The following is a 26881-nucleotide window of genomic DNA, read 5'->3' as shown; positions in this document are numbered from 1 at the left end:
TCCACCTACCTGAATATTCTGGCAATATTGGTGCACACATCCTTGTCAGCCTCGTACTGTCCCATCGCCGTGCAGAGCTGGGGAAGGGCACTGATGCTCAGCAACTTACTTCTTGCTAGTGGTGAATCAACCAAGTTTCTCAGTGTAGCAGTCACCTAGGATAAAAGAGGGTTTGCGCCATTTTTTTTTAAATTGGAAAATACAGCAACACCAATCAGTACCACACAATTTGTCCTACGATCTTCATTCAATCAGTAGCAAAACCAAGCCCCTGTTAGGCAGTCTTCTACTAGACAACATGGGCTTAAGGACAAATAGCATGAAATGAAAAAAAGAGATGAATACAAAGAAAGCTTACTTTGGTTCAAAGGTGAAGAATGAGAAATTCATGTTAATAAGCAATTAGTATACCAAAACCCTAGGGTTAAATAAGTCATCATCTGGGTTTGTTAGCTGTCCCTCATAAGACTTTCACTTCACGCTGTGACATGCCACATCAGTTTCACAGATTAGAAACCTCTCCTTTCATAGTTTTAAGTGTAGCATCAAATAATGCTCTAGCCAAAGGATATTTAAGACCATTAGTTTCATTCTTTTCTGAGAGCCAAGTATTGATTTCTTGAAAATTTGTCTTATTTTTTTTTAAAGATATTATTTATTTATTTGAGAGAGAAAGAACAAGCAGGGAGGAGGGGCAGTGGGAGAGGGAGAAGCAGAAGCAGACTCCCCACTGAGCAGGGAGCCCAAATGTGGGGCTCGATCCCAGGGCCCCGGGATCATGACCTGAGCCAGAGGCAGATGCTTAACCAACTGAGCCACCCAGGTGCCCCCAAATTTGTCTTATTTCATAAAAAAAAGTTCAGGAAAGCTATCTTTGTCTAAAAGTGGAGAAGAAAAAGGGGCGCTTGGGAGGCTCAGTTGGTTAAGCAGCTGCGTCTTGGTTTTGGCTCAGGTCATGACCTCAGAGTCATGAGATCGAGCCCCACGTGGGGCTCCATGCTCAGCTCAGCAGGGAGTCTGCTGGAGATTCTTTCCCTCTGCCCATCCCCTTGTTCTCTCTCTCTCTCTAAAATAAGTAAACAAATTTGTAAAAAAAAAAAAAAAAAAGTGGAGAAGAGAACGGTTCCATAAATCTAATTTACTAAACGTCAAGTTTAGTACAGCTAATGCTGCAGTTCTCTAATACTTTCAATATGCAGTGTGATCTTTCCTCATGGAACAGGACAAGGCAGACTCTTGGTGAAGAAGAGTCAGCTCAGGAGCTGGACACCTGGTCAAACTCCAGCCCCACCACTCACTAGCTTTGGTTAGCAAGTGAACCTCCCAGGGACCATTTTTCTCATCAGTAAAGTGGGGATGGTGATAGCTCCTTGGAGTTGTGAGGATTCAATGAGACAAAAATTGTGAAGAGCATTGCCACCTGTCCTCTAACAGGAGCTCAAACATCATGGTTGCCATCTCCACATTTGTTGTGGAGCTCCACACCCAAAATGCAGAAGAGGGATCAGTGGCCTTCGAGTCAAATGATGAAGATTCAAGTCCAGAATCTCTTTCTAGTTACGTGACTGAGGCACCCACTCATTGCTTGACTTCCCGACTTTCTCATCTGTGTAAAGCATTTACCATCCCTGCTCACCTCCTGGGGTGGTTGTGTGTATCAAATGGAAACATGTAACAATGTCTCTGTGTGCTGTAAAGCATTATGTAAATATAAAGCTTCATTATAGCCATAGTTAATAAACTTTAACAACAATTATTAAGATATGTATCTTTGACTAGTTTTCCTTTGTCACAACAGCAACAAAAATATAACTGACGATCTTTAAAGCAGAGAAAATAAAAATAATGCTTCAAGTAAATGTGTTCAAGTCTTCTGAAGTCAATTCAATTATACAACAATTCAGTAAATTATTCCCTGAAAGCTTCAGCACCCAAAACATTGGAGGGAGGAAAAACTACTTGAGCATTCCCCTTTGCCGTGGACCTACAACACAGTCTCCTAAGCTAAGGAATGGTCTTCTGTGAAGGCTAATACATCATTTTAGGCTCTCCAGGCCATCACCACGATAAAATGGAAAATTCTCATCATCTGACCCTGGTTCTACCTGTTCTTCTCTAGAGACAGCCCAGGCACTCAAGCGCTGCTGGATTACATCAATCCAAGGAATGACTCAACAAGCGTTCCCACTTGGAGTCCAGAGCCCAGATGCCTGTGTGAATCCTGACCTGAAGTCAGGCAGCCAGAGGCTGTGGAATACCCGTTCTAACCATCACACACAGAAACCCGTCCTCTTCCTACCACGATCTATAGCCATCCTCTTGCTCCCCTCATCCAACCTCTGGCAAGGGACACTGTCAGCAAAAGGGATGGTGGTGTTCTTAGGAGCTTTTATTTTCTTGTTTCAACCTCAGTTTTTTCCTCTCTCTTGACCATTTTCTTTTTTTTAAAGATTTTATTTATTTATTTGAGACAGAGAGAATGAGAGACAGAGAGCATGAGAGGGAGGAGGGTCAGAGGGAGAAGCAGGCTCCCTGCCGAGCAGGGAGCCCAATGCGGGACTCAATCCCGGGACTCCAGGGTCATGACCCGAGCCGAAGGCAGTCGCTTAACCAACTGAGCCACCCAGGCGCCCTCTCTTGACCATTTTCCTCATCTCATTAGAAAAAATTAAAACAGGGGCACCTGGGTGGCTCAGTCGGTTAAGCGTCTGCCTTCAGCTCAGGACATGATCCCAGGGTCCTGATATCAAGCCCCACATTGGACTCCCTGCTCAGCGGGGAGTCTGCTTCTCCCTCTCGCTCTGCGCATTCCCCCGCTTCTGTTCTCTGCCTCAAAGAAATAAATAAAATCTTTAAAAAAAAATAAAATAAAATAAAAAAGAAGAAGAAAAAAAGGAGGACAAGGAGATGAAGGGACAAGGGAGCAGAAAAGGAGGATTTCTCCTTTAAGAAGCCTCTGGCAAGAAAGTGCAGGGGATTAGCAGAGGCCTGGTGGTAAACCCAAGCCTAAAGCCCTGAGGGCTGAGGATCAGGAGGGGGTCACCAGGCAAAGGCAGCAGGGCAGGCCCCCCATTTTGAGAGGCTGGCTGAGAGCCACAAATCTCACTGCGGGGGTGGAGGTGGGACTGACTGCCAAGCACAGACAAGGGGCTGTTTCTGGGGAAAAAATGTATTAAGATTGGGCGTGGGGGGGGTGGGGGAGGAGAGTCTAGTTAAATCCTGCGCTAACGGTAAAGGCGAATTTCTAGTCAACCCACTTAACTTTTGACCTTGCTCCCACTTTTAACAGAGATCTATTTGCGGAAATCACTAATGAGTTTTCCTGCCCTCCCCCCAGGAAAGCCCACCCACTGGGCCTGCCCCCAAAGCAGGAGTTCGCCAAAGTCCAAGCTTTAAGCTTGCGGAAGTGTACCCGGCTCTTAACTTTCCATTCCAATTTATATCGTTCCTAGCTCTGCTTAGTTATGTACTTTTCTGTTTTACTGTCTATAATCTTTTAAGCCATCTCAAATCCTTTAGGACAGAAAAAGAAGTGCAAGTTAGATGATTACATCGATGCCTGTTGAGCTTCCAAAGGGCTCACTGGAGCAGTTCCCACGTGTCATCTCACCAAGAAAGAGCAAACAGAAAAACATGTTTCAATTATTTTTCTTCCCATCTCCTAACGCACAACTGCACGGGGCAGCGAGGCAAGCAGGGGGAAGAAGAGAAAGGAGAAGAATATGGAATTGATCATCTACAAAGATGATTGATAAGAATTTAGGTGTCCTTGCTTCTTAGCCGGTGTGAGATGATGACTGAGGCGTCACCCTACATTTTTCGGTATAAGCCAAGAAAGAAACATTCTGGTGTGATTCTGGTTACTAATCTGCTCCTGAAAACGGACTGAGCTACACTCTACAACTTTTTGGTGCTCATTTTTTTCTGAGGCAGCTTCCTCTCTCTGTGTCTCCAAATTCCTTGATCATAAGAGGTACTGGCCCCCACCCTCAACCAGAATCTCCAAGCAAAATTGCTGATGAGTTTGGCAAAGCTGTCCTCTCTAGCATTGAAAGTTCTCACTGTGTCGTCGACACTGGGAGATACATTTTAAAGGGAAAAATTATATTGAGAAGTGATTAGATAATTCATAAAGTCTTTTATAATTTATAAACAACATTTTAATATAGCAAAATTAGAATTCAAAATATCTTTTCTTCAAATTGATTATAGGCACTTAGTTATCAATTTCCAGTTATGTTTTCAACTATTAATTGAAAAACCTTAGCAAATGCAAGAAATCGTTGTCTTAAAATATGAGGCCCTCCTGATTGATATCATGGGATTTAAGAATGACAATACAGGCCCAGCAGCTGGGGCCCCATTCCTGCAGGCTTTACTGCAATGGGGTGTGCGAGGGGTGGGATGGACGCAAGGTAGGGAGGGCTGGTTGGTTGACTTGAGCCTCCGCACACTGCTCATTTCCAGAGTGGTTGGCCCTCTCTCTTCCCTTTGCACTATTCCTCCATCAGAATCCTCAGTCCCCAGGGAACCCACCAGCTTCTGCCCTAGAAGGCATTCAGCCACAGAGCACAAGGGCTTGGAGCTCACAGTCCACCATAGAACTCCTGTTTCAGTACGTCAGAAGTTAAGCAGTCTTTTTTGGCAAGCCTGGGAACTTCACCATCAATCATGATATTGTTCCTTGAAGAAATATTTCCCAATTTCAAAAAACCAGCTTTCAAAGAAACCTCTGGAACATAATGCAATTAAAAACCACACCATCAATAGTCTGAAAGTTATTATGTTTCCTCTACCAAAATCAGCATGAGGATTCAGTTTTATTTATTTTTATACATTGAATGTGATTATGGAAAGAATTTGAGCAGCTTTATGGTTTATAAATCTACCCTATAAACTTGATCTCATTTGCTCCCTAAACCAGCCCCATGAGGCAGACAGGAAGGGTATTACAAGCCCCACTTTTCAGATGAGGAAACCAAGTCTCAGAAAGTCCACCAGCCACCAGGTAGGTGGGCATCCTAAGCTCCAGCTCCTTGTCTGTTGTCTCTCCCACTCCACTTGGCCCTTCTCTAAAAGCATTCATTTTATTTCTCAATCATCTGGAATATCCATAACCAAAATCCCTCGAGCTTTATCTCAACTTAACTGCCAACTGCAAAATGGTTCACTTCCCGCTGATGATGTGAAAGAATAAACACAGCCGCCAGAGACCGCAAACAGTGTCAAATGATTTAAGAACAAAAGCCACACCATTTTCCAACCTCAGCAAAACCATCTCCCTCTATTAATAAAAGCACATTCATTTTCTGGATCTGTGCCCAGTTGCGACCACATATATGCCCAAACCAGAGCCTCTGTGGTAACTGGAGGAGTTTCGGATTGTCTCATAGATGGTTCATACAGTTCTGGCTGAGACAAGAGACATCAATGACAAGATGCCACTGTACCCATGAAACCACGAGTGCCCCCACATTCCTAAGCATTTTATTGGAGTTAAGAGCTATGCATTTGAAAGTCATATTAATTCATAATCCTTGATACTGCTTGGTGCCTGGCTATGGAGCCCATTTGGCACATTTCTACCATGGGTGTCCTCCTTCAGCAGGAAATGATTCTGTCCTTCTCGAACACCCAGTGCACTGTTCTGAGACTCTATTTAACGCTTGCCTATGTTCGTTACTCTCCGGTTACTGCCTCTATGTCAGTTACCTTGGTACAATGAGTAGGTAGCTGATTCTGCTAGTGGTGGTTATTCCATGTATCAGCATACTTGAAATTCTGAATGTCATATAAACTACATAGTATGTCAATGCAGTAAAAGGAGGAAAATGAGTCTGGGAAAGATAATGTAACACCAAGAACTACCAAGTAATAACAACAATTTTCCCCGATTACATGTTAAAGTTAGTGACATTTCTTTATTGCCACAGCTAATATGTCTACAACGAAGAGACGAGGCTGAGGAGATATGACAGCAATTAAGAAGCAAACGTCTCTCCCTGGAAACAATAGGCATAGGAATATTTACTTCCCACGCTCGATGTTCCTTGTGAAGAGATATTCTTCAGCATGATACTCCTGGCCATGCTCCATCCCTCACTTCCTGACTGGGGAGAACAAGGTGCTCTCCCCTGCTCCTCCTGGGGCAGATGCAGCTTGTGATGAGGTAGGCAGGTCTAATTCAGGTTCAGGATTAGAATGCCCCCCTGCCTCAGCTATAAATTACAGCTTTCAACCATGGTGATAATCTTCTCCCCCTCCCCATCTGCCTTAGTTTCTCTCTTATATCCAGGTTCAAAACCCAAGCCATTACATTACATGTCTGGGGTCTCTGAGTCTCCCCAGATCTTTAGATATGCCTTCCCTGGAAAGTCTGAGGTGAACATAAGTTACCTATTCATAGGTCTTTCCCAAGAAAAGGAGGAGTGGAGAAGAAGGGCCAGAGTTCTGACTGCCCAGTCTCTCATGCCAATTGGGTGAGTGAGTTATCAGCTATAATACTGCTATTCCTTATAGAAAAGAAGCGTCCTAAGTAATAAATAGCGGTCCCCTTCCCACAGACAAATACATCATTACAAAATTAGCAAGCCTAATAACCAATACCAAAGATTGTGACAAAAAAAGTTGCATCCCATCTCAAAAACAATATACTATAAGAAAATGAGCAAGAAATAGTACTCTAGTTGCTGGTTTTAATAATGTACTGTAGTTATGTAAGATGTCACCATTGGGAGAAGCTGGATGATGGTGACATGGGACCTCTCTGTACTATTTTTGCAACATCTAGTGAGCCTATACTTAGTTCAGAATGAAAGTTTAAAAAAAAAAAAAAAAGCCAGACACAAAAAAGCACACACTGTTATGTACCATTTATATTAAATTCTAGAACAGGCAGGGCTTATCTGTGGTGAAAGGGATCAGAAAAAAATGGTTCCCTTTGTGGGGTAGGAGAGTGGGAATTAACTGGAAAGAGGTGGAAGGAAATTTCTGAGGTGATAGAAATCTTCTGCGTCTTGATAGGGGTGTGGATTACATGGCTGTATGCTTTTGTCAAAACTCATCAAACATGTAAGATCTGAACATTTCACTGTATTAGAAATTATATGCAATTAAAACAATAAGAAAATAAATGACCTCATTTGCTCATTTCCTATTCAAACAAAACCTTCAAAAAAGATGCTTTAAAAAGATTTTTTTTCTGTTTATTTTTTTAAGATTTTATTTTTTTATTTGAGAGCGAGAGAGTGAGTACAAGCAAGGGGAGGAGTAGAGGGAGAAGCAGGCTCCCTGCTAAGCAGGGAGCCTGATGCAGGCCTTGATCCTGGGACTCTGGGATCATGACCTGAGCTGAAGGCAGATGCTTAACCAACTGAGCCACACAGTGCCCCTATTTTTTTCTGTTTAATCATCAGATCTCCAATAAAACTGTAAGAATTTAAGAAATATTTAAAAAAAGAATTCAAGAAATATAACCATGGGAATATTTGCTCTCATGGGTATGCAGTTTATTTCCCCCAATAACCAGAGCAAGTTTCCATCAGGTGGAAGTTATTGCCTTGGTTCTGATTTTATGGTCTGAGAGGCAGGCTTCCCATAGGCAAGGTAAGGCAGAGAAAGGGAGTTAATATACTTTCCTACTTAAGTATGCATACTCATAATAATTAACTACCTAAATAAGCATTAATCTCCACATTTTAAAACCATAAAATATAACTAAAGATTTAAAGGACCCCAACCACCTTGGTACAGTCGTTAATTACTAGCATAATGTAAATCACTGCTTCATTGAATCTCCAGACTTCAGTCAAAGGCATCTCTTAAATTCCCCAGATCCTTGAAGCAGGGAAGAGTCAGCTCTGAGACTTGGGCTCCATTAAGTACCCAGAGTCCCATGCTGCTGATATAACACTCCCTTCCAACTTTAGTTTCTATTCAGCATGGTTCTCCACATAGCCTCTCAAAGACAGAAAAATGAAAAAGATCCAACGTTTGAAATCCACCTCTAACTCTGTCATTTTAATTTCTTGTGATTAATTTTTTTTTCTCATCAGAAGAAATGGCTCTTTGAAGCTTCAGGTTTTGGTAAGTCTGATCTTTGTTGAACAAATTTCTGCTGAGTGCCAACTATGTTCCAGCTATGTATCATGTCCTATTCTATAGTGCTTTCATAAATCAGCTCATTTAATTTTCCCAACTACCCATTAAGATGGTCCTTTATTGGGTGCCTGGGTGGCTCAGTCAGTTAAGCGTCTGCCTTCGGCTCAGGTCATGATCCCAGGGTCCTGGGATTGAGTCCGCATTGGGCTCCCTGCTCTGTGGGGAGCCTGCTTCTCCCTCTGCCCCTGCTCCAGGCTTGTGCTCTCTCTCTCTCTGTCAAATAAAAAAATAAAATCTTTAAAAAAAAATATGGTCCTTTATTTTTTTAAAGAGATTTTATTTATTTATTTATTTTAGAGAGAAAGAGTATGTGTGCATGAGCCTGAGGAGGGGCACAGGGAGAGGGAGAGAATTTCAAGCAGACTCCAAACTGAGTGCAGAACCCAGCCTGGGGTTTGATCTCATGACCTTGAGATCACGACCTGAGCCAAAACCAACCAAGGCTCAAACGACTGAGCCACCCAGGCACCCCTAAGCTGGCCGTTTAAAGATGAGGAAAGGAAGGTTCAGAGACTGAGAAGCACTGCTGGGGTCAGAGCTGAAAGGCCAGCTCAGGCCTTTGGCCTCTTCACTAGAGAGCCCTGTCCCAGCACCAGGTACGAAGCCAAATGGACCATTAGGCTCTTGAAGACATGGTAGAGGAGAAACCAGACACAGAATACAGCAGTGAACTCAAATCCGTCAAAGCAGGGAGTTTACTCTAGGGTTTAGAATGATTTTAAAAAATCAACTATATCAAAACACATTTTAATTAAAAAATACAGAGATAAAAAACTCATACAAGTGTCAAAGAGAGCATGGACCTCTAGCAGCATGACCCCATCCCGCCTGCCTACTCAAACTTCTCCATACAAAGGATAGAAGTCCTCTTCCCGTGGGTGCTGTTGGCCAAAGCTGACCAACCCAATCCATGCTTTTAAGATCTCTACTCTCCTGTACATTGTCCTTTCTTAGTTTTCTGACCACTTTTTTTCCCCATTCCACAAATTTGGCCATTTTAAAGAATCTGTTCTCAGATTCTATCACCTCCATGCAGGTGACCCTAAATCTGTTTTCTTAGCTTTACTTTCTCTGCTAAGCGCTAGTTCATAACTCCAGTTGCTCACCAGACAGCTCCACTTGGCTATTCTGCTGGCAACTTAGAGTTTTCAATAAAGACTACATAATTTCATCCTCTCACCAAATCAGTTCCTTGTATAACTCTCTAATTTCTCATGGTAATAGTATCATTTTCTGAACCATCCAGGCTCCTAATGTCTGAGTCATCTCTCTTTGTTTAATTCACTTTCCTTTTCCCCAAACTCAAGCCAAGGTGAAGGAATGGAGTAGGGAGTGACAAGGGCCAGGAGGACTGACATTACCAAGAAATTTCCTCTTAGAAAAAGGAGAAGATGACAGGGGAGATGTACTGAGCAAAGGAGGGGGAAAGACTAGGATTTGAAGGACCCTCTGGGGTGACACTTGCAGACCTCAAGAAGTGAGCCCAGCATGAGAGGCGGGGATAGAAGCAAACCATGGTATCTGGGTGCTGCAAGACAGTCTAACTTCAAAAACGTACCTGAAGCGGGGAAAGAATATACTTCTCTATGGATTTAACTCAAAATCAAATGAGTCAGGCTGTAAAGAAGAAAGGTTGGAAATACAAAGGACTAAAAAATAGGAATGTTAGTTCAAGACAATCTGGGTTTTAACAGTTACATTATATACCTATAAATTACCTAACTACAAATGTGATACCTTGAGATTTTCTTCAATGAGAGTAAAGCAGCTTTCTGCCTGGGTGTTCTCGAAACACAAGAGGACAGACGAAACACCAGGGGAATCAGGGCTTGGTTGTGATGATGACTTATACAGAAGACTCTTCTCCATTCCCCAGGAAGGGCGCATGAAGGAGACCACAACAGACTTTCTGATGGAGGGGACTCCAGCAGTTTTCCTGTGTTATGCCTTCCCAAATGTTAGCCTTAGGAGTCAGAAATGAACCCTAACACCTCCTGATAATCCATTCCAGATCGACACTGACAAATCCCTACTTCTGTCTGTCACCTCCTTGGGTGATGTAATCCACTACTGACATGTAGGGGCCTTTGCCTTTTACCTGACCTTTCTCTTTTTCCAGGTTTTGGGGAGCTCTCCTGAAATTCTAGTATTCTGGAATTCAGTAAACGTGCACTGTTTAACTTTCCTTACTCTTGCAATTTTACAGACAAAGTTGTATCTCCAGACTGGGAGTATTTATACTTCCACTTGGTGCACAGGTAGTGCCCTTCAGACCTTCCGAGCAGCAACACTCATCCTCTTAAAATGCTATTAAGCATCTGATCGGCAGAACTGAAGGTGGCATTGCATGTGTGGAAATGCCATGATTTTGTAGAAGAATAAGGCATCAGAATACTATTATCTGGACATGGGGATCTCCAAAATGTAGGCCCCTACTGGCAGCTGTCCCATCCTCCACTATCTTCCTCACCACCCAGAACATGCCTGGCACAGAACAGCCCCTCCACCAACACCTGTGAAATCAATGTCTCTTGATTTCAGCCACACAGTGATAAATACACACATATATGTATATGTATACGTATATGTATACATGTGTGTGTATATATATATATATATGAAACAACATAAAGAAAAGCTTCAAAAATTTCAACACATCAGTATTTTTTCCTGTAAGCCACGTTAGCTCAGATCCTGTGGAGGAGCTTTTCTTCCACACCCATTTCTGGATCTCATTCCTTTAGCTCTATTATAATCTACCTCAAATCTAATAACTGTTAGTAACACCTCTTAACTGGGGCTACTGTGTGTGAGATCTTAGCCCTCCAATCTGTTGGTACCCCTGATACATTCTCCTCCCATCACTTTTCAGCTTTGTGGTCTTGATCAATTTCCTATCTCATGCACATTCGTCCTTCTGCCACTCTGATCTCACCTCCTTCTCCCCGCCCCCCCACGCCCACCTCCAACGGCTCCTCCGAGTCCACACTGCACAGCCTGGTGTGTGAGACTCGGGGCTGTGGCCTATGAATCTCACAGACTCTCACGGAACCCCTCTGCTCTGGATCAACCTACCTCCTCAGCATGCCCCAAACACACCTTATCCCTTTCCCTTTGTGCCAGTTTCCCAAATCCTATACAACTTTCAGGCTCCAGCTTCGGGACGTCCAAAAGGGCAGCTTTAGGGAAACACAATGACTCTAGCATTTGTGCCAGATGCTGGAATGTACAGTTTTGTAACAGGAGGTCCCCAGATAGTGTGCTAAATTTACTGAGGTTCTCCGGGTTGAAAGTCATGAAAGAGAGGAACTCACAACTGTCCAAATGTTGCCTGCCTTTGTCTTTTTAGCCTTGCCATGTGCTCTCCGGCTCATAGCCACAGTAATTTACTGATTTTCTTTCTACTGAACAAAGTTGCTTAAAAAAAATGTCTCATGAGCTAGAGTTACCGAGTTCTGCAAACTAGTGTGAACAAACGATTCTGCACATGGCCAGATCTGTTTGATTGCATGTGCGCATGAGCTGGCTAGCGAAGAGCCAGTCAGTGTTACACGTTTACAGGAGTAGGTCTTCATTTGCTCTTCTTGTGAAGCCATGTGGCTTACATTTTATCAATCATGTGATATAAAACAGCTTTTCTTCAATTTAATGAAATATGAGGGAATATCCAGTTCAGGGTCCCTGCAGATGAAATAGCCTCAAATGATATCTCCTCCCCCCACCAGGTCTGTACACACACACACACACACACACACACACACACAGTGACACTCTATAGCTGATGCAAATGGGGCTTGGTGACCACAGCAGGAGCACATTCTCAGGTGGTGGCCCTTCCTCCTGCTGAACTGTGCTCCGGGGAGAAACCTCAGGCATGTAAGGCCTGCCCAAGCCAGATCCTCGGCAGCCTCAGAGGAGGCCTGGAGACCATGACAGTGCCTGGTGAGTGGTGGCGGGCAGTGAGGAAGAAGTTTCTGCAGTGTCCCTTGTCACACCACCTATGCATGGATTTTGGGAAAGGAAAAGGGCATCTAACCTAGTGAGTCAGTTTGCACCTGAGGATGTTGAATGGAGGGAAAAGGGAAGGAAGAGAGGAACATTGGGAGTATGACTGTACTTACTGCCATACCAGAGGTCCCAGCTCTGGATTGGATATATTTTAGGTCACAATAATACTCAGTGTTCCTTTATACCAACTGACCTTATTTTTATATATTATATATTTTATTATAAATATATAAGTATAAAAATAAAAATAAATAAAATACATATATAAATAAATTTGTATATATTTTATTTATATGTGTGTTTTCTTATAGATTATAATATAGATTATATTATATATTTACATATATATTTATATGTGTATTATATGTATATGAGTGGGTTGGAAAGAGCTTTTTTTTTTTAAAGATTTTATTTATTTGTCAGAGAGAGAGAGTACAGGCAGGGGTGAGGCAGGCAGAGGGAGAAGCAGGCTCCCCGTTGAGCCAGGAGCCTGATGCAGGACTCGACCCCAGGACCCTGGGACCATGGGCCTGAGCTGAAGGCAGCTGCTTAACTAACTGAGCCACCCAGGTGTCCCTGGAAAGAGCTTTTTTAATCAGACAACAATTTTAGAAGCTGTTGCATAAAAATTAAAAAGAGTGAACACCCCAATGGGAGAACAGTTCAGTATTTGAGGTATATCCTTATCACAGAATATTACACAGTCATTAAAAAATGTAAAATAAATCTACCAGGGGTTCTTACTATGTATTGTTACATGAGAACACAGAAGTGCATGGAATAACCCATTTTTGAAAACCTATGATTGTAAAAGGTGCTGAGCACGTCAGTGTGAACAATGTTGGCTAACTGGTTGGAACAGGAGAAATGAGGAAGGAAGAGAGTAATGGAAAATAAGCAAAAACAACTATGAAAAATAAGACTCCATGATAAAAATCAAGAATTATATAAAATTATGCATATGTAAGTGTATATTTGCATGAAAATGCAACGGAAGAATGGTTACTAAAATGTTGGAGGTGTGCTATCTCAGGGTAAAAATATTTCAGGGGATTTTACATTCTTCCTCATACTTTTTTGCATTTTAATAAGGAAATATAATAATTATATAACCAAAATAATTATTTCCATTGAGGAAAATTTTTGAATAACTCACTAACACTGACAGCATGAAAATAAGGTTTCTAAGTCTTCCTAGACAAAAGATGGCACATCCAGTAGAATTTTGAATCATTCACGACTAAAAGGGGTTTTCACAATCTTTTTTCAAAATGGAGACAGACCGCAAAGTCCAAAATTAATGATCATCATAAACACTTTAAGCATCTTTAAGGCAGGGCTTAAATCTAATTTTTAACACACTTTCCCAAAGGCTCCAAGCACTCTGAGTGCTCAATCAATCCTCATTAATTGACAAGCACATTTCAAATCTCATGAATTATTACATCAAAGATGCTATTATCTGATATACAAATGCTATTAAAAAGTAGAATCTCATCTAGAAATGAATATGAGAGCTGAAGCAGCTCCAGTGAAAATAATTTAACTATGAAATTTAATCTGCCACAAAAGAAGTAATAAAAGTAACACATAACACATTTTTTTCATCTTGCCCCTGGTCATATTAAATGTATCTAGTTTTGCTACCTTCATTCCTATAGTCTCAGGCCTGAAGGTCATCTGCACACCCCCCAACGACTGTCCACTTAATATCATTAACTTTTGCTTTTTACGGCAGATACAAGATTCATGACATTAGTTACCCATCCTCACGAACAATATCCAGTCTTGAAACTCTGAAGATTAAAACTCTGCCTGTTAAAATTCTGATGATAGCCTGCAATTGTTTTGCAGAGTGAGGCTAACTTTTTATTCTACTAGGCCTGCCTTCCCCGTGGAGTAGCAGAAATGGACGTCGAAGCTGTGTAGAGAGATGCTCCGTGAATAGGCATGGAATAGCCTTTCCAGGGGAAATGGGCACACATGGGGTGTGTGGGGGGCAGTGGCTGCTTCTCTTGATCCCTAATGCCAGGTACCCCTACCTGGTTGTTGGTGACAGCCCACCTGTTACCTGTTACACCCACCTGGCAGGTAACTGATACTAGGGAACATGAAAACTATTTTACACATATAACTTGTTCAAGTAAAATACTTACTTGGACTAGTAAGTGGCCTGAGTTAGGCAAACAGGTACCACATTTGTTGGTGTTCTCATTTATTTGCTTTATCAAATTCATCAGTATCTCCACAGCATCTTTGCTGATCATTTCACTGAGAAATCGTGGATTTCCAGAAATGAATTTGATAGCCCCCATACAGTATAAAAAAGCTTCAGCGTTAGTTTGCAGATCTTCACTTCTCAGGACCTCCAATAATGATTCTGTCAAAAAGATGAATTATTACAAATGTGTAACAACTCGAGAGAGACATTTTAAAGTACTTGTATGTGAACGTCAAATACAATATGTAAAATGTTAGTACTACATTCAAATGCTTGTTAAGTGTTACTCATGTGGTAAAAAGAGATAAGCTTATTTGTAGCTAAGACAAATCTCTGTAATAATAATGACAGTGAAAGGATGGGATTATTGGGGCGCCTGGGTGGCTCAGTCGTTAAGCGTCTGCCTTCGGCTCAGGTCATGCTCCCGGGGTCCTGGGATCGAGCCCCGCATCGGGCTCCCTGCTCGGCGGGAAGCCTGCTTCTCCCTCTCCCCCTGCTCGTGTTCCCTCTCTCGCTGTGTCTCTCTCTGTCAAATAAATAAATAAAATCTTTAAAACAAATAAATAAAATAAAAATAAAGGTTGGTAAATATTAGTAAGAAACAAGAAGTGGCATTTAATTAAAAGAACGTGTTCTTATTTATATATTAATAATCACATCCTTTATTTTTTTTTAAAGATTTTATTTATTTATTTGACAGAGAGAGACACAGCGAGAGAGGGAACACGAGCAGGGGGAGCGGGAGAGGGAGAAGCAGGCTTCCCGCCGAGCAGGGAGCCCGATGCGGGGCTCGATCCCAGGACCCCGGGAGCATGACCTGAGCCGAAGGCAGACGCTTAACGACTGAGCCACCCAGGCGCCCCAACCTTTATTTTTAGTTACAAAAATGTTGAGTTATTATAGGACAATTGATAGTTGAGACAAGTTAAGAGTTAAATTTCAACAAACTTTTGAGGATATACTGGTTGCTGTAAGATGAGAAATCAATCAAGACAGGGTCTTTTAAGAAATCTCAATCACCGGGCGCCTGGGTGGCTCAGTTTGTTAAGCGACTGCCTTCGGCTCAGGTCATGATCCTGGAGTCCTGGAATTCGAGTCCCGCATTGGGCTCCCTGCTCGGCAGGGAGTCTGCTTCTCCCTCTGACCCTCCTTCCTCTCATGTGCTCTCTCTCTCATTCTCTCTGTCTCAAATAAATAAATAAAATCTTTAAAAAATAAAAATAAATAAAAATAAAAGAAATCTCAATCACCACCGAAAGGGATACTTTGAAGATAACATCCACTGTTTCCCGAGACAACTTAAGAACATCCATCTGAATAGCATACAACTACTTCATTTTAGGGGTAACCCAGGCAACTCTGATAAGGTTAATCATGCCTCTTTCACATTTAATTTTATTAATGTCAGTGTGATCATTTGTCAGAATCTTTCTTTGTCCCTGTCCGCTGGGGTCAAAAAAGAGATCATTTATCCTAGGTCGCAAAAAGAGAACTCAGGGCATTTTCTTTGTTGCTGCCTGGCCTTAGATCAGCAATGCGAATTCATAAAAGATTTCTATTGATGTAACTATTTAAGCATCTTAATTATTTAAGGGTGTATCAAGACTTAAACAGTATTAGCTAGGAAGGTAGACTGTAATCACATTTCTCTACCAACATATCTGAAACACATCTGAGACACTTTGATGTCAAATGTCTATAACAGCTGTCTTCCAGTTTGTCTTCCAAGTTTGAGTCATTCCTACTCCATCAAAAGCCCCAAAATTCCAATTATTTCAAATACCATTAAATGTATTTTGTCTGATAATCAATCTGAGACCAGGAAATGGATTTTTAAGTAGGGAATACTTGATAAAGTCACATAATGTTACTACAGTCTCTCATGGTTCGTCTCCCCCTCCGATTCCCTCCCTTCATTCTTCCCCTCCTGCTATCTTCTTCTTCTTAACATATAATGTATTATTTGCTTCAGAGGTACAGATCTGTGATTTAAAACAAACAGCCAACTATCCTTCTCGGCTCCAAAGGATACATTAAACAGAATGTGGAAAACACAGAGAAGGACAGAGCAAAACTAGGCATCATGTAACTTCTGGATATTACGATAAAATAAAATATTCTAGTTAACATTAATGATAACTTTGCCCCCCAAACTTCTCACTTGTACTCAAGGGCAACATTTACTCAGCGGTAGCACTGAATGATACTCACCTAGAATGCTGTCATTTTCAATCAGAGAGTCATTCTTCTCACTCCTGCTAATTTTAAATATAAGTTTGCAGACATTAAGAAGATTCTTTCTACTCACTTTAAGCTGCAGAGAAAGAAAACACATTTTTATTGCAGAGGGAAATAAAGACGCACCATCATTTTTTAACACAAACATCTATTTTTAAAGTGCTGCAAGGGTAGGGCGCCTGGGTGGCTCAGTTGGTTGAGCGACTGCCTTCGGCTCAGGTCATGATCCCGGGGTCCTGGGATCGAGTCCCACATCGGGCTCCCGGCTCGGCGGGGAGCCTGCTTCTCCCTCTGACTCTCTCCTCTCTCATGCTGTTTCTCTCTCGCTCGCTCTCTAATAAATAAATAAATAAAATCTTTAAAATAAATAAATAAATAAAGTGCTGCAAGGGTATTTTTAAAACATGAAGAACAAGTCTAAGCTTAGGCTCCATATTTGCCAACTATAGTATTTCATTAACTTACGGTAAACACAGTATAAATGATCCTTAGGGTACGCACATTTTACTGAGAAGCATTTATTTCTTACTTCATAAAGTCTCATCCTTATACATGAGATTATTAGTTACTTTTTAAAGAGTATATGAGGATAAAAGGGGGGAGGATGTTGATAAGTTTAATTAAATGGAGTAATTGCTTTAACACACAAGAGTAAAGGAAGACGGATACCAAAATTAGATTAGACTAACTTAGAAAAGAATACCTAGTAGGGGTGAAGGAAAGAAAAGAAAGGGGGAAGGTATGGTTCTCTTTATTATTTGTATAAAAAAACCAAAAAAGTAATAATTTTTTCATTAGATAATACATATATATTTACTTTTCAGGCTATATCTGGAATGCTTTGAGATAATAGCAAATAATGTTCAAAATTTAAAATTACCTTCTAAATCCTACAAAAATATTCAAGTAAATTAAACATAGGGGCAATAAGGAAGTATACTTTTAAAAAAAAAAGCACAGTAGAGGGGGACTAGCTACATCAAATAGCCTCAATTCACTGTATATTTATCTGAAGTGGTAAAAATTAAAAATTAAAAATATCCTAAGTGTCCGATATTAGAGAATAATAAACTGTGGAACAATACCATTCATATCAAGCAGTCATAGAAAGTGTAACTGTAAATACCATGTTTAAAAAAAAGACGTTTATGTGGCGCCTGGGTGGCTCAGTAGTTAAGCGTCCGCCTTCGGCTTGGGTCATGATCCCGGGGTCCTGGGATGGAGCCCCGCATCGGGCTCCCTGCTCAGTGGGAAGCCTGCTTCTCCCTCTCCCTCTCCCCCTGCTTGTGTTCCCTCTCTCGCTGTGTCTCTCTCTGTCAAATAAATAAATAAAATCTTAAAAAAAAAATACATTTATAACCTACTGTAAGATGGGAATATTATATGCCCTCATTGCAAGAATGTAAAATATGTTTGTAGGAATGAAGTTATCTGAACAAATAAATATATCTGTGTGAAAAAGATGAGCGTATGGGTCATTATTTTATCATTAAAAAACATCTTTAAAATTATCTTTGATAGTGTTTATTAATGACTTGCCAGTTAGTTAAAAAAAAAAGATAATGGAATTTGTCAGACATGTTTTTAAAGATTCATTCTGTGTTTGATCCACAAATATTAATGAGCTCCTGCTGTGTACCAGGCACAGTGCTGTTCACTGCAGGAGACACAAGGATGAACACGGTCAGCCCGGCGCCTGAGGGGCAGAGGGAGGGAAGCGTTATCCACAGAGCAGTTTCCATCTGCCTTCCTGCTCTGGGCCCTCGACAGGTTATCTCAGAGCAACCTTGCAAACTAGGAGTTCTTTCCATTTTGCACCTTGGGAGCCTCTGTAAGTATTAGAAATGCAGACTCTCAGGCCTCGGCCAGCTCTGCTGGATCAGAATCTGCATTTTAACAAACTCCCCAGAGATCCAGTGCTCGTGCAAGTCTGAGAAGCTCTGTTGTAGAAGCATCGGAAACTGTCACATGTGGCAGGATGGTCATTCCTTCTGTTCTCAGGAGGAAAAAAGGAAATGGAAATTAGAAAAAAAATGTAATGCTTAGGGGTTTCAAAAAATTATTAAAAAACCCAGAAGATAAGCTGACTAAAGAGAATAGAAATAAAATCTATATCAATGGAAATCAATGTTGCCCTTAATACTCGGGAATATATTTTAATCAGTTAACTATCTTCCGCTACACTGTGAGCCTGTGAGCCTGTGTGCGTGTGTGCGTGTGCGCGTGTGCGCGTGTGTGTGCGTGTGTGCGCGCGCGCGTGCGTGCGTGTGCGTGTGTGCGTGCGTGTGCGCGTGTGTGATAGTAGCACGGGTTACGCACTTAATAAAACGTGCTGAATAAATGAATGACTACAACTAAACTCACCCCCCACCCAAGTCTTCTATTTTTAGTGAAAAGTGACAAAGGGAAAATGACAGCAACTCATGTCCGGGTTCTCATTAAAGATCAAACAAACAAAAACCCGGCAATTTCCAAGCCTGCTATAAGGTCAGTTTACATTCAAAGCACATTCCTATACCTTCTCTTTTGGTAACTGTAAAAAGTATGACTCTGAGACATGAAAATATAATAAAATATTAAATCATATGCAAGGAACATAGACAACCTTACATAAAAGAGCTCTTCCCCCACCCTGACCGTCCCCTGCACGGTGCTTCATATTCTGCTCTCAGCAACACCCCTGCCGACACCCCGTCCCCCCAGGTTCTCTGCGCGCTCACAGCCTCTTCTGCTACAGCGCCAGCCGGAAAGGCAGGGGATTTTAGTCACTTGTATTCCCAGCATCAAGAGTCCCTGGCACAGAGTAAGTTCTTGTAGAGGGGTAGTTTACTTTTTACATTAAAAATAGCAGTCTTTTCTATTTGAAGCAAATTTGGAAAATTAAGGAGAAGTTTAAAAACACTTATCATACTACCACTACTATATATAATCACCGTTGACAGACTGGTGGGGTTTCTTTTGTTTTTTTTTTTTTACCCCTGTGTAGGGTACTAGATTTTTTTTTCCCCTCCTGAATATAGTTGCATTCATTGCATATATGTGTGTACTCCAAAAATTCTTAATATAGACTGAAACATTTTTGTAAGATCCTTTGACACAAAGGTTAAAATTAAACGGCTGTCTGGCAAAACCCCCAACTTACTTAACCAAAAAAATGCAAGAAACCAGAAGAACTGACATTATGCTCACTGAATGTTTTCAACTATAATTTTTTTTAAAGATTTTATTTATTTATGTGACAGCGAGCACAAGCAGGGGAAACTACAGAGGGAGAGGGAGAAGCAGGCTCCCCATTGAGCAAGGAGCCCGATGCGGGGCTCCATCCCAGGACCCTGGGATCATGACCTGAGCCGAAGGCAGGTGCTCAACTGACTGAGCCACCCAGGCACCCCTAACTATAAATAATTTTAAATGTCTGAATTTTAATACTAAACCGGTAGGTAAAATATTGGCAGAAACTAGAGAAGATATTAAAAACATCTAAGTTCCATATATCTTTTCTGTTTGTTTGCTGATTTTTTTTAACTTTTTATGATGTGGTCTTTTTATTTATTTATTTATTTAATTTTTTTTTTTTAAAGATTTTATTTATTTGACAGAGAGAGAGATAGTGAGAGCAAGAACACAAGCAGGGGGAGTGGGAGAAGGAGAAGCAGGCTCCCCGCCAAGCAGGGAGCCCGATGTGGGGCTCGATCCCAGGACCCTGAGATCATGACCCATCCGAAGGCAGACGTTTAGCAACTGAGCCACCCAGGCGCCCTGATGTGGTCTTTTTAAAACATATAGAATTCCATTCACCAAGGCCTATGCGAAAACAATGTCTTGCCTGGAACGTTAGGGCAGATTCAGGTAGCAGATGGGAAGTTGGGCTTGATGGCCTTGAAGGTCCCTCCTGACCTGGTTCTGCGGTTAATCAGAAGGAGAAGCCTGCCCATCTCTGCGCCCTGGAGGGCAGCCTAGGCAGAATCGCCCCTGACTCAGCAAGGCAGCCAATGTCACACAGAGAGCTCTATCTAATCAGATTGAGTTCAGAATGCGATCACTGCCTGGGAGATCACCTAGCCTTTCACTCTAAAATAGTTACATTGTGGGTGCCTGGGTGGCTCAGTTGGTTAAGCAACTGCCTTCGGCTCAGGTCATGATCCTGGAGTCCCAGGATCGAGTCCCGCATCGGGCTCCCTGCTCAGCGGGGAGTCTGCTTCTCCCTCTGACCCTACCCCCTCTCATGCTCTCTCTATCTCATTCTCTCTCTCAAATAAATAAATAAAATCTTTAAAAAAAAAAATAAATAAATAAAATAGTTACATTGTGTCGTGTATATTATTGATTTGAGTGGCACCTTTAATAACCAGAATAATATTTTCTCGGCAAAGCCCTGATGAATTAATGGCATTTTCCTCCTCTGTCTCATTTATCTATTTTCTGGCTTGGCATGGAGCAAAATGTCTGGGACCCAGATGAAAACCCACAGACAATGGATCCCTCAGCAGTTGGTAGCTTAGGTCTCCCCAGGGCAGCTACACTGGTAGGGCCTTCCAGCCTCCCCCAAGGGCTCTCCTGGGCCAAGGGGCATCCCAAATCCAGGGCCAGAGAGGAAATGGGGCAAGCATGCGATACCACCTTTTTTTCTTTTTCAAGTTTTTATTTAAATTCCAGTTAGTTAACATAAGTCTACCTACCACTTTTAACTTCAGCTATCTCTGTGACTTATGCTCTTTTTTGTTGCATTAAAGCTGATGGATCAGTTAACCCCAATGAGGAGATTAAAATACGACTCAAATCACTATTTCAAAGAAGTATTACTTTCTGAGTCATATATCAGTTTTTTTTTTTTAAAAGAGGGTGAATAGTTTGTGATGACAGCTAAATAAGAATGTAGGTTCTCCAAAAAAATTACATAGAGTATGTAGTCAGAATATTCTGCTTCATGAAAGACATCAAAATAAGGAACAATGGGCATTCTTACTGAGCTCTTAGTAAGTTTGCCAACTCTTACCTTCACTGTGTACTTTCAGATTTTAAATTATATGTGTTAACATAATAGCTTTTACTTTTATGAAACCAGGTAAACAAAGCTTCATTCATTTGTTTTAGCGGCTCTTTTAGAAGGTTCTCTAATAACTGTGTCTTATCTTTTGTTTCCAACTGCTTATGGCTATGACAACAAAGTGTTCCCCTCAAACAATGATATCATTTTGTTTGAGACAGAGTTTATACAGACTTTTATTTGGTGTCTGGCCTTTTCTTCTAACACCTCCCGGAAGCCTTCTGTTGCCACCTTCCCATGACCACATGTTTCTCTGTTTCACACTGGTTCATAAAACACCTGGCCAGTGTGTCCATGGCCCAGGTTAGCCTCAGTTATTTATTAAATCATGGGGCAGAATCAAGCACCCAGCAGAAACCGTAGGGCAGAAACCACAGGTTGTGTTCTCTGATACCGATCTCCAGTCAAGTTACTTGAGAAACTGTTTTGAATGTATTTGCCTGTTGTCACCTTTTTTTAAAAAACCTAGCCACAGTCCAAATGTAAGAGTTTATTTGAATATTTTCCCCGTAGCCTTCTAGGTCAGCCTTCATTCCTTAGATAGGGCTCCTAGTCAAATTCGGAGATGTCAATTTATTACCTTGATTTTTTTTCAAGATTCTAAATGAACACACTGCATTTCTACTCTTCTTTGTAATATTTACAAATAAAGCATTCAATAAAACTTTTATGTGCTACAGTCTACTAGACCAGAGGAAAGAAAAACTTACTGCTAGAATAATTTTTGCAAGTTTAAGGCTGAGCAAGTCTGAACCAATATCAACTAGTTTATATAGGGTCTTCAGGAGAACACTTCTTCTCTTAAATTTATTTCCAAGCATGTTTCCTTCCTCTAAAGCGTGATGAAGTTGTGCGCAAGCAGCACAAATCGTTTCAATTTTTTCTTCTGTCAGAGCAAAGAGAGTAAAGCAGCACTTACTAATTAAGGTCAAGTTTTCAAGTGTGTCAAACACAGTGTAAGTAAAACCCCGTAATTATTTCCCCGAACATCTTCAAATTCCTGAACTATGTTTTTTCCCTTCTCTTGCAATTTCCATCTACCTGATTTTTTTTTTTCACCTCATTGATCCACCTCCCACCATGTTGACTTATTTACCCATCAGTCAGCTTATCTAGAACACACGGTCTTTCAAAGAGCGTATTAAAGAATGGAATTGCACCGATTCCAGATGGCCTGCTTTATTCCAAATGCCCTCCACCTCACAGTGCTCGCTTCAGTCTCAGGGAAGCCCACCACTATGTCTCCACCTCCAACCCTTTGGGGCATAGTTCCTCTGGCCTAGAATGTTCTCCTCACCTTCATTCCTACTGATTTGGGTCCATCAAGGCTCTGTTCACATTCTGGCTCCTCCAGAAAAGATGTACCATTCCACATTCAACAAACATTACTTGGTACTTTGTTATTTTTCACATACCTATGTATGTTGTGTTCTATGTCCAGTGCCCTCAAGCAGATGTCATGCTAAGTGAGGAGGAATCGTGTCTTTGTATCTTTGTATCAACAGAGCATGGTTCAGTGAGAATACTGTACTGACAACCTATCACATAGTTTAATGTATATTCGTTTTCTAATATATCTGCTGATGAAAACAATGATCAATATTTTTCTATGAGAACAATGCTTACTATCTGAGAAACGAGGGCTCAAAGGGAACAAAAATCTCAAAAATGCCACTTCATCCACTGTTACTTGCAAGTGGTTATTACAAGAGAGGAGAATAAAAAGAAGACTTCAGTTGGGAAACAGGAGAAGCCTAGAACATGTTATTTTATAGTGAGAATTCTGAGGACAGCAATCTTTGAAAGTGGTATCCATACCAATAGGCATGCAAGGAAGAAAACTAGCACACAAAATGGAACCTGAGGGGAAATCTGAGAATCCAAGTCTGAGATATTCAGTTGAAAAATATTATCTGATAGATCCCATCACAAAATTTAAAATTAGGAAACCAATCTTAAATAAATACCATAATGTGCTTTTAAAAGCCCACATAGAGGAAGTGTGCGCCTGAAGAAGGAAATGACTCAGGCCATTTTTAGCTCTTTTCAACAATAACATCTAAGAAAAAATGTTAAACCTCAATAGCTCGGTAACCTTCAATGCCTTTCGGTTATGCACTTAAATAAATGAATTTTTGGGAAATGACTTAGACTAACTTTAAATAAAAGGAAAAACCTGAGCTCTATTGTAAGAACACTTTTGTTTTGTTGTTTTATTCTTCTGTTCCTGGCAGTTTCTTCACAAACCCCAAGTCCAGGCCGTGGGCCACTCTCTGGCAATGGGGAAACCTCAAGGCATTTTTCTAACACTTCCCTCTACAAACTCTTCAGCCTGGTGGGTTCAACGAGGAGTAGCTGTCTTAGTTTAAAATAAACTAAAAAAGGAAGTTTCGTGGGTCAAGTTCTAAACTGTTGATCAAATTAACTCTTTATACCAGTTGGTTTGTTATAAATGCTGTAGAGCCTCAAAAGACAACTTGAACTTAAGAGCTTTCAACATTCTCAAGGGGCTAAAGCTAGTGGGTAAAAGTTGGATAAGTAATAGAAAGCAATGTAGCCTCAAAGTAACGTCTCCCCATAAGATACTTATTAATTACAAAGGGGGAAATAGTAACTTTACAGTGGAAAAGCCTGGACATCACCTTCCCCAAGTGATCAAAATTCCCACCCCAGTAAGAGATCAGAGCAGAGTCATGTGCCTACCGCCATGGGGCACTGAGAAGGACCCAGCACCACGCATGCCATATACCTGGCCCAAATGCCTCATCTGGGTCTAAGTGGGAGAAAATACCAGACCAAACTCATTTGTGGGGGCAGTCTATAAAATAATTGGCCTGTACTCCTCAAATATATCAAGATCATGAAAAGAGATATGACAAATAACTTGAACTTATGATCCAGGATTTTCTTTTTCTATAAAGGAAATTATTAGGATAACTGGCAAAATCTGAATAAGGTTTGTATAGTATGGTATGGTAGTTTCCAGATATGTAACAGAATGTCCTTGTGTCTTAAAATATATGTTAGAGTACTAGGAATATGGGACATCATGTTGGCAACTTGTTCTTAAACGGTTCAAAAAAGGAAAAAACAATGTGTGTGTGTATGTGTGTGTGGTGTGTGTGTGTTGGGGGGTTACAGAGAAAACGAGCAAGAGGGTGGAAGAGAGAGAGGGAATAATGAAGCAAATGTGGTAAAATATTAATATTTGGGGACTCGGAGGGAAGGGCATACAGGATTTCTTTGTACTATCCTTGACACTTTCTTTTAAGTCTGAAATTATGTCAAAATAAAAAGGAAAATAAGAAAGGCAGACCCTCAAAAGCTCAAGTAACCCAATCCTGCCACCATTCACTGTTCTTAAAGTTGAGGGGAGAGATGCCATACTTCAGGGCCAACAATCCTCTGAGAAGGGAGATTCATCCACATTCCAAATTCCAAACTCTGGTTCACTTTTCTTTGCTGGTGTCCCCAGAGCTCTCTTAAAATCCTTCAGGCTGAGACTTCCTCCGGGACAGGCCTTCATGCTGCAGGCCATCCTCCCCACTGTGTTCTTCCTAGCATGTTCTCTGTTTTAACCTTTGCTCAGACTGACTGCTCTCCTCACTAGTTTTTGCCCACATCTCCTAAAATAAAGGGCCCAAAGTTAAAATTAGGAACTCCAGAAGGAGAACAGTCATCCATCGGGGTTTTGAGCTGCCATGGACAGTGATGATGGTCCAGTCTAAACCACCCTCACCTGCCATGCGAACACTGCCACGCATAGAGATTAGGTGGCTGCCCATAGCCACGTGCTTAGTTGGTAGCAATACCAGGACCAGAACCCCTGCCTGGGGCACCCGCAGGAGCCACGAACATGGCCAAGTACTAAAAGGGAGCCGAGGAGCAGTGAGGTTATTTGAACCTTTTAGGAAGTAGGTCTTCCTTGCTTGTTGGGGAGGACCTCTTTACCATGCTTCTCCTAGGGTCTCTTCTTGAGCCTATCATGTTGGTTTGCTCATCCATGGAGTACTCGTTCCACAATGCCTAGTGAGGGCTACTGTGTGCTGTGTGCCGGGCTTAGCTGGGGGCCATGACTGTGGCTCCAGCGGAGCCCATTTCAACTCCAGAAATGGAATTCCCAAGGGGTGGCAAAGGAGAGAAAGCAGGGGCCATTCTCTTGACAAGCTTTCCGTGGGTCACCTTTGCAGAGACCCATTGATCATGGGCCTTCCCTGCTGGGGAACCTCACAGTGCAAGGGCTGGGCACACCCCAGGCCACCTCCAGCTCTGGGTGGCATTCCCAACAGGTGAGGTAACCTTAGGAGAGTAGGACATATACATTTGGATCTAGAAAACCATGGGCACACCTCCCAAGGATGCCAGTTTATGAGACTTAGTCAAAGTTTCAGGGACCTGAAATCTGTTTTAATCTTTCACTTTCATGTATTAACTGCCACCCCAGAGAGTTCAAACCAGCATTTACTTGGGCAGACAGAAGGTGATAATTAATATGTATTCCATGGGGAGTTTTAGAAGTAGGCTCTCTTCCTGAATTTAAAGTATAATTTTTACCCACTAAAAATTAGGTTTACTTGTATTTCAAACGTACATTACTGGATGAATAAAGAGATAACTTCATTTGTTTCTGAACACGTTCACAAAAATGGTAGTCAAAGCATACCAAAGATATCAGGGCAATGGAGAACATAGAAATAGCTAAAGATATTCTCAATTTAAAAGAAAAACTTTTTTTGTTACCCTTTTCTAATTCTTGCAAAATTGGTACGATCCTTGTATTCCAAAAGACTTCATCTACTTCTATTTCTGTCTCCTTTTCTTGCACGTCGGCTTTTGAGACTGCAAAAGAAATCCAGATCAGGAGAAAGCTGTGAACAAGGAGGTATACCTGGAGTACCATCACAAGTCTTTGTTGTTCATCACTAAAATTAATCAGCTCTGGAATTAAACTACACCTCACCCCCTAAGCCCAACTAATTCTAATTAGAACTACATGTCTTTTAATCAAATTACCCCACATCAAACTCAGATAAGATCATGCAAAGAAATCAGAACTTTAAACTCTGGTTAGGACACTGCATGATGTCTTAAGCTTCAGAAATGTTGGAATTGTTGTCAGTAAGGCAAATTAAATGGTTGTTTTTTATTTTTTTTTTTTAAGATTTTATTTATTTATTTGAGAGACAGAATAAGATAGAGAGAGAGCA

General features: G+C 41.3%; 1 protein-coding gene and 1 long non-coding RNA gene across 2 annotated transcripts in view; one reads left to right on the top strand and one right to left on the bottom strand.

Moving 5' to 3' along the window:
• LOC145723071 (uncharacterized) overlaps window positions 1–1764 on the top strand; it is a 9559-nt gene extending 7795 nt beyond the window's left edge. Inside the window, exon 2 of the long non-coding RNA XR_014147882.1 lies at window positions 1223–1764. This is a non-coding gene — a long non-coding RNA (uncharacterized LOC145723071). The remainder of the gene's footprint in view (window positions 1–1222) is intronic.
• The window catches only part of ARMC2 (armadillo repeat containing 2), a 104272-nt gene that overhangs the window by 33266 nt on the left and 44125 nt on the right, over window positions 1–26881 (bottom strand). The window contains exons 7-11 of the mRNA XM_081828760.1: window positions 26415–26513; window positions 22385–22560; window positions 16601–16703; window positions 14325–14548; window positions 10–155 (exon numbers count right to left, since the gene is read on the bottom strand). Of these exons, the coding sequence (XP_081684886.1) occupies window positions 10–155; window positions 14325–14548; window positions 16601–16703; window positions 22385–22560; window positions 26415–26513 (748 nt within the window). The remainder of the gene's footprint in view (window positions 1–9; window positions 156–14324; window positions 14549–16600; window positions 16704–22384; window positions 22561–26414; window positions 26514–26881) is intronic.

Source organism: Leptonychotes weddellii, chromosome 8 (genome assembly GCF_054177405.1).
Source record: "Leptonychotes weddellii isolate Sample4059 chromosome 8, ASM5417740v2, whole genome shotgun sequence".
Taxonomy (NCBI): Eukaryota; Metazoa; Chordata; class Mammalia; order Carnivora; family Phocidae; genus Leptonychotes; species Leptonychotes weddellii.
This window is presented reverse-complemented; position numbering and strand designations above follow the sequence as displayed.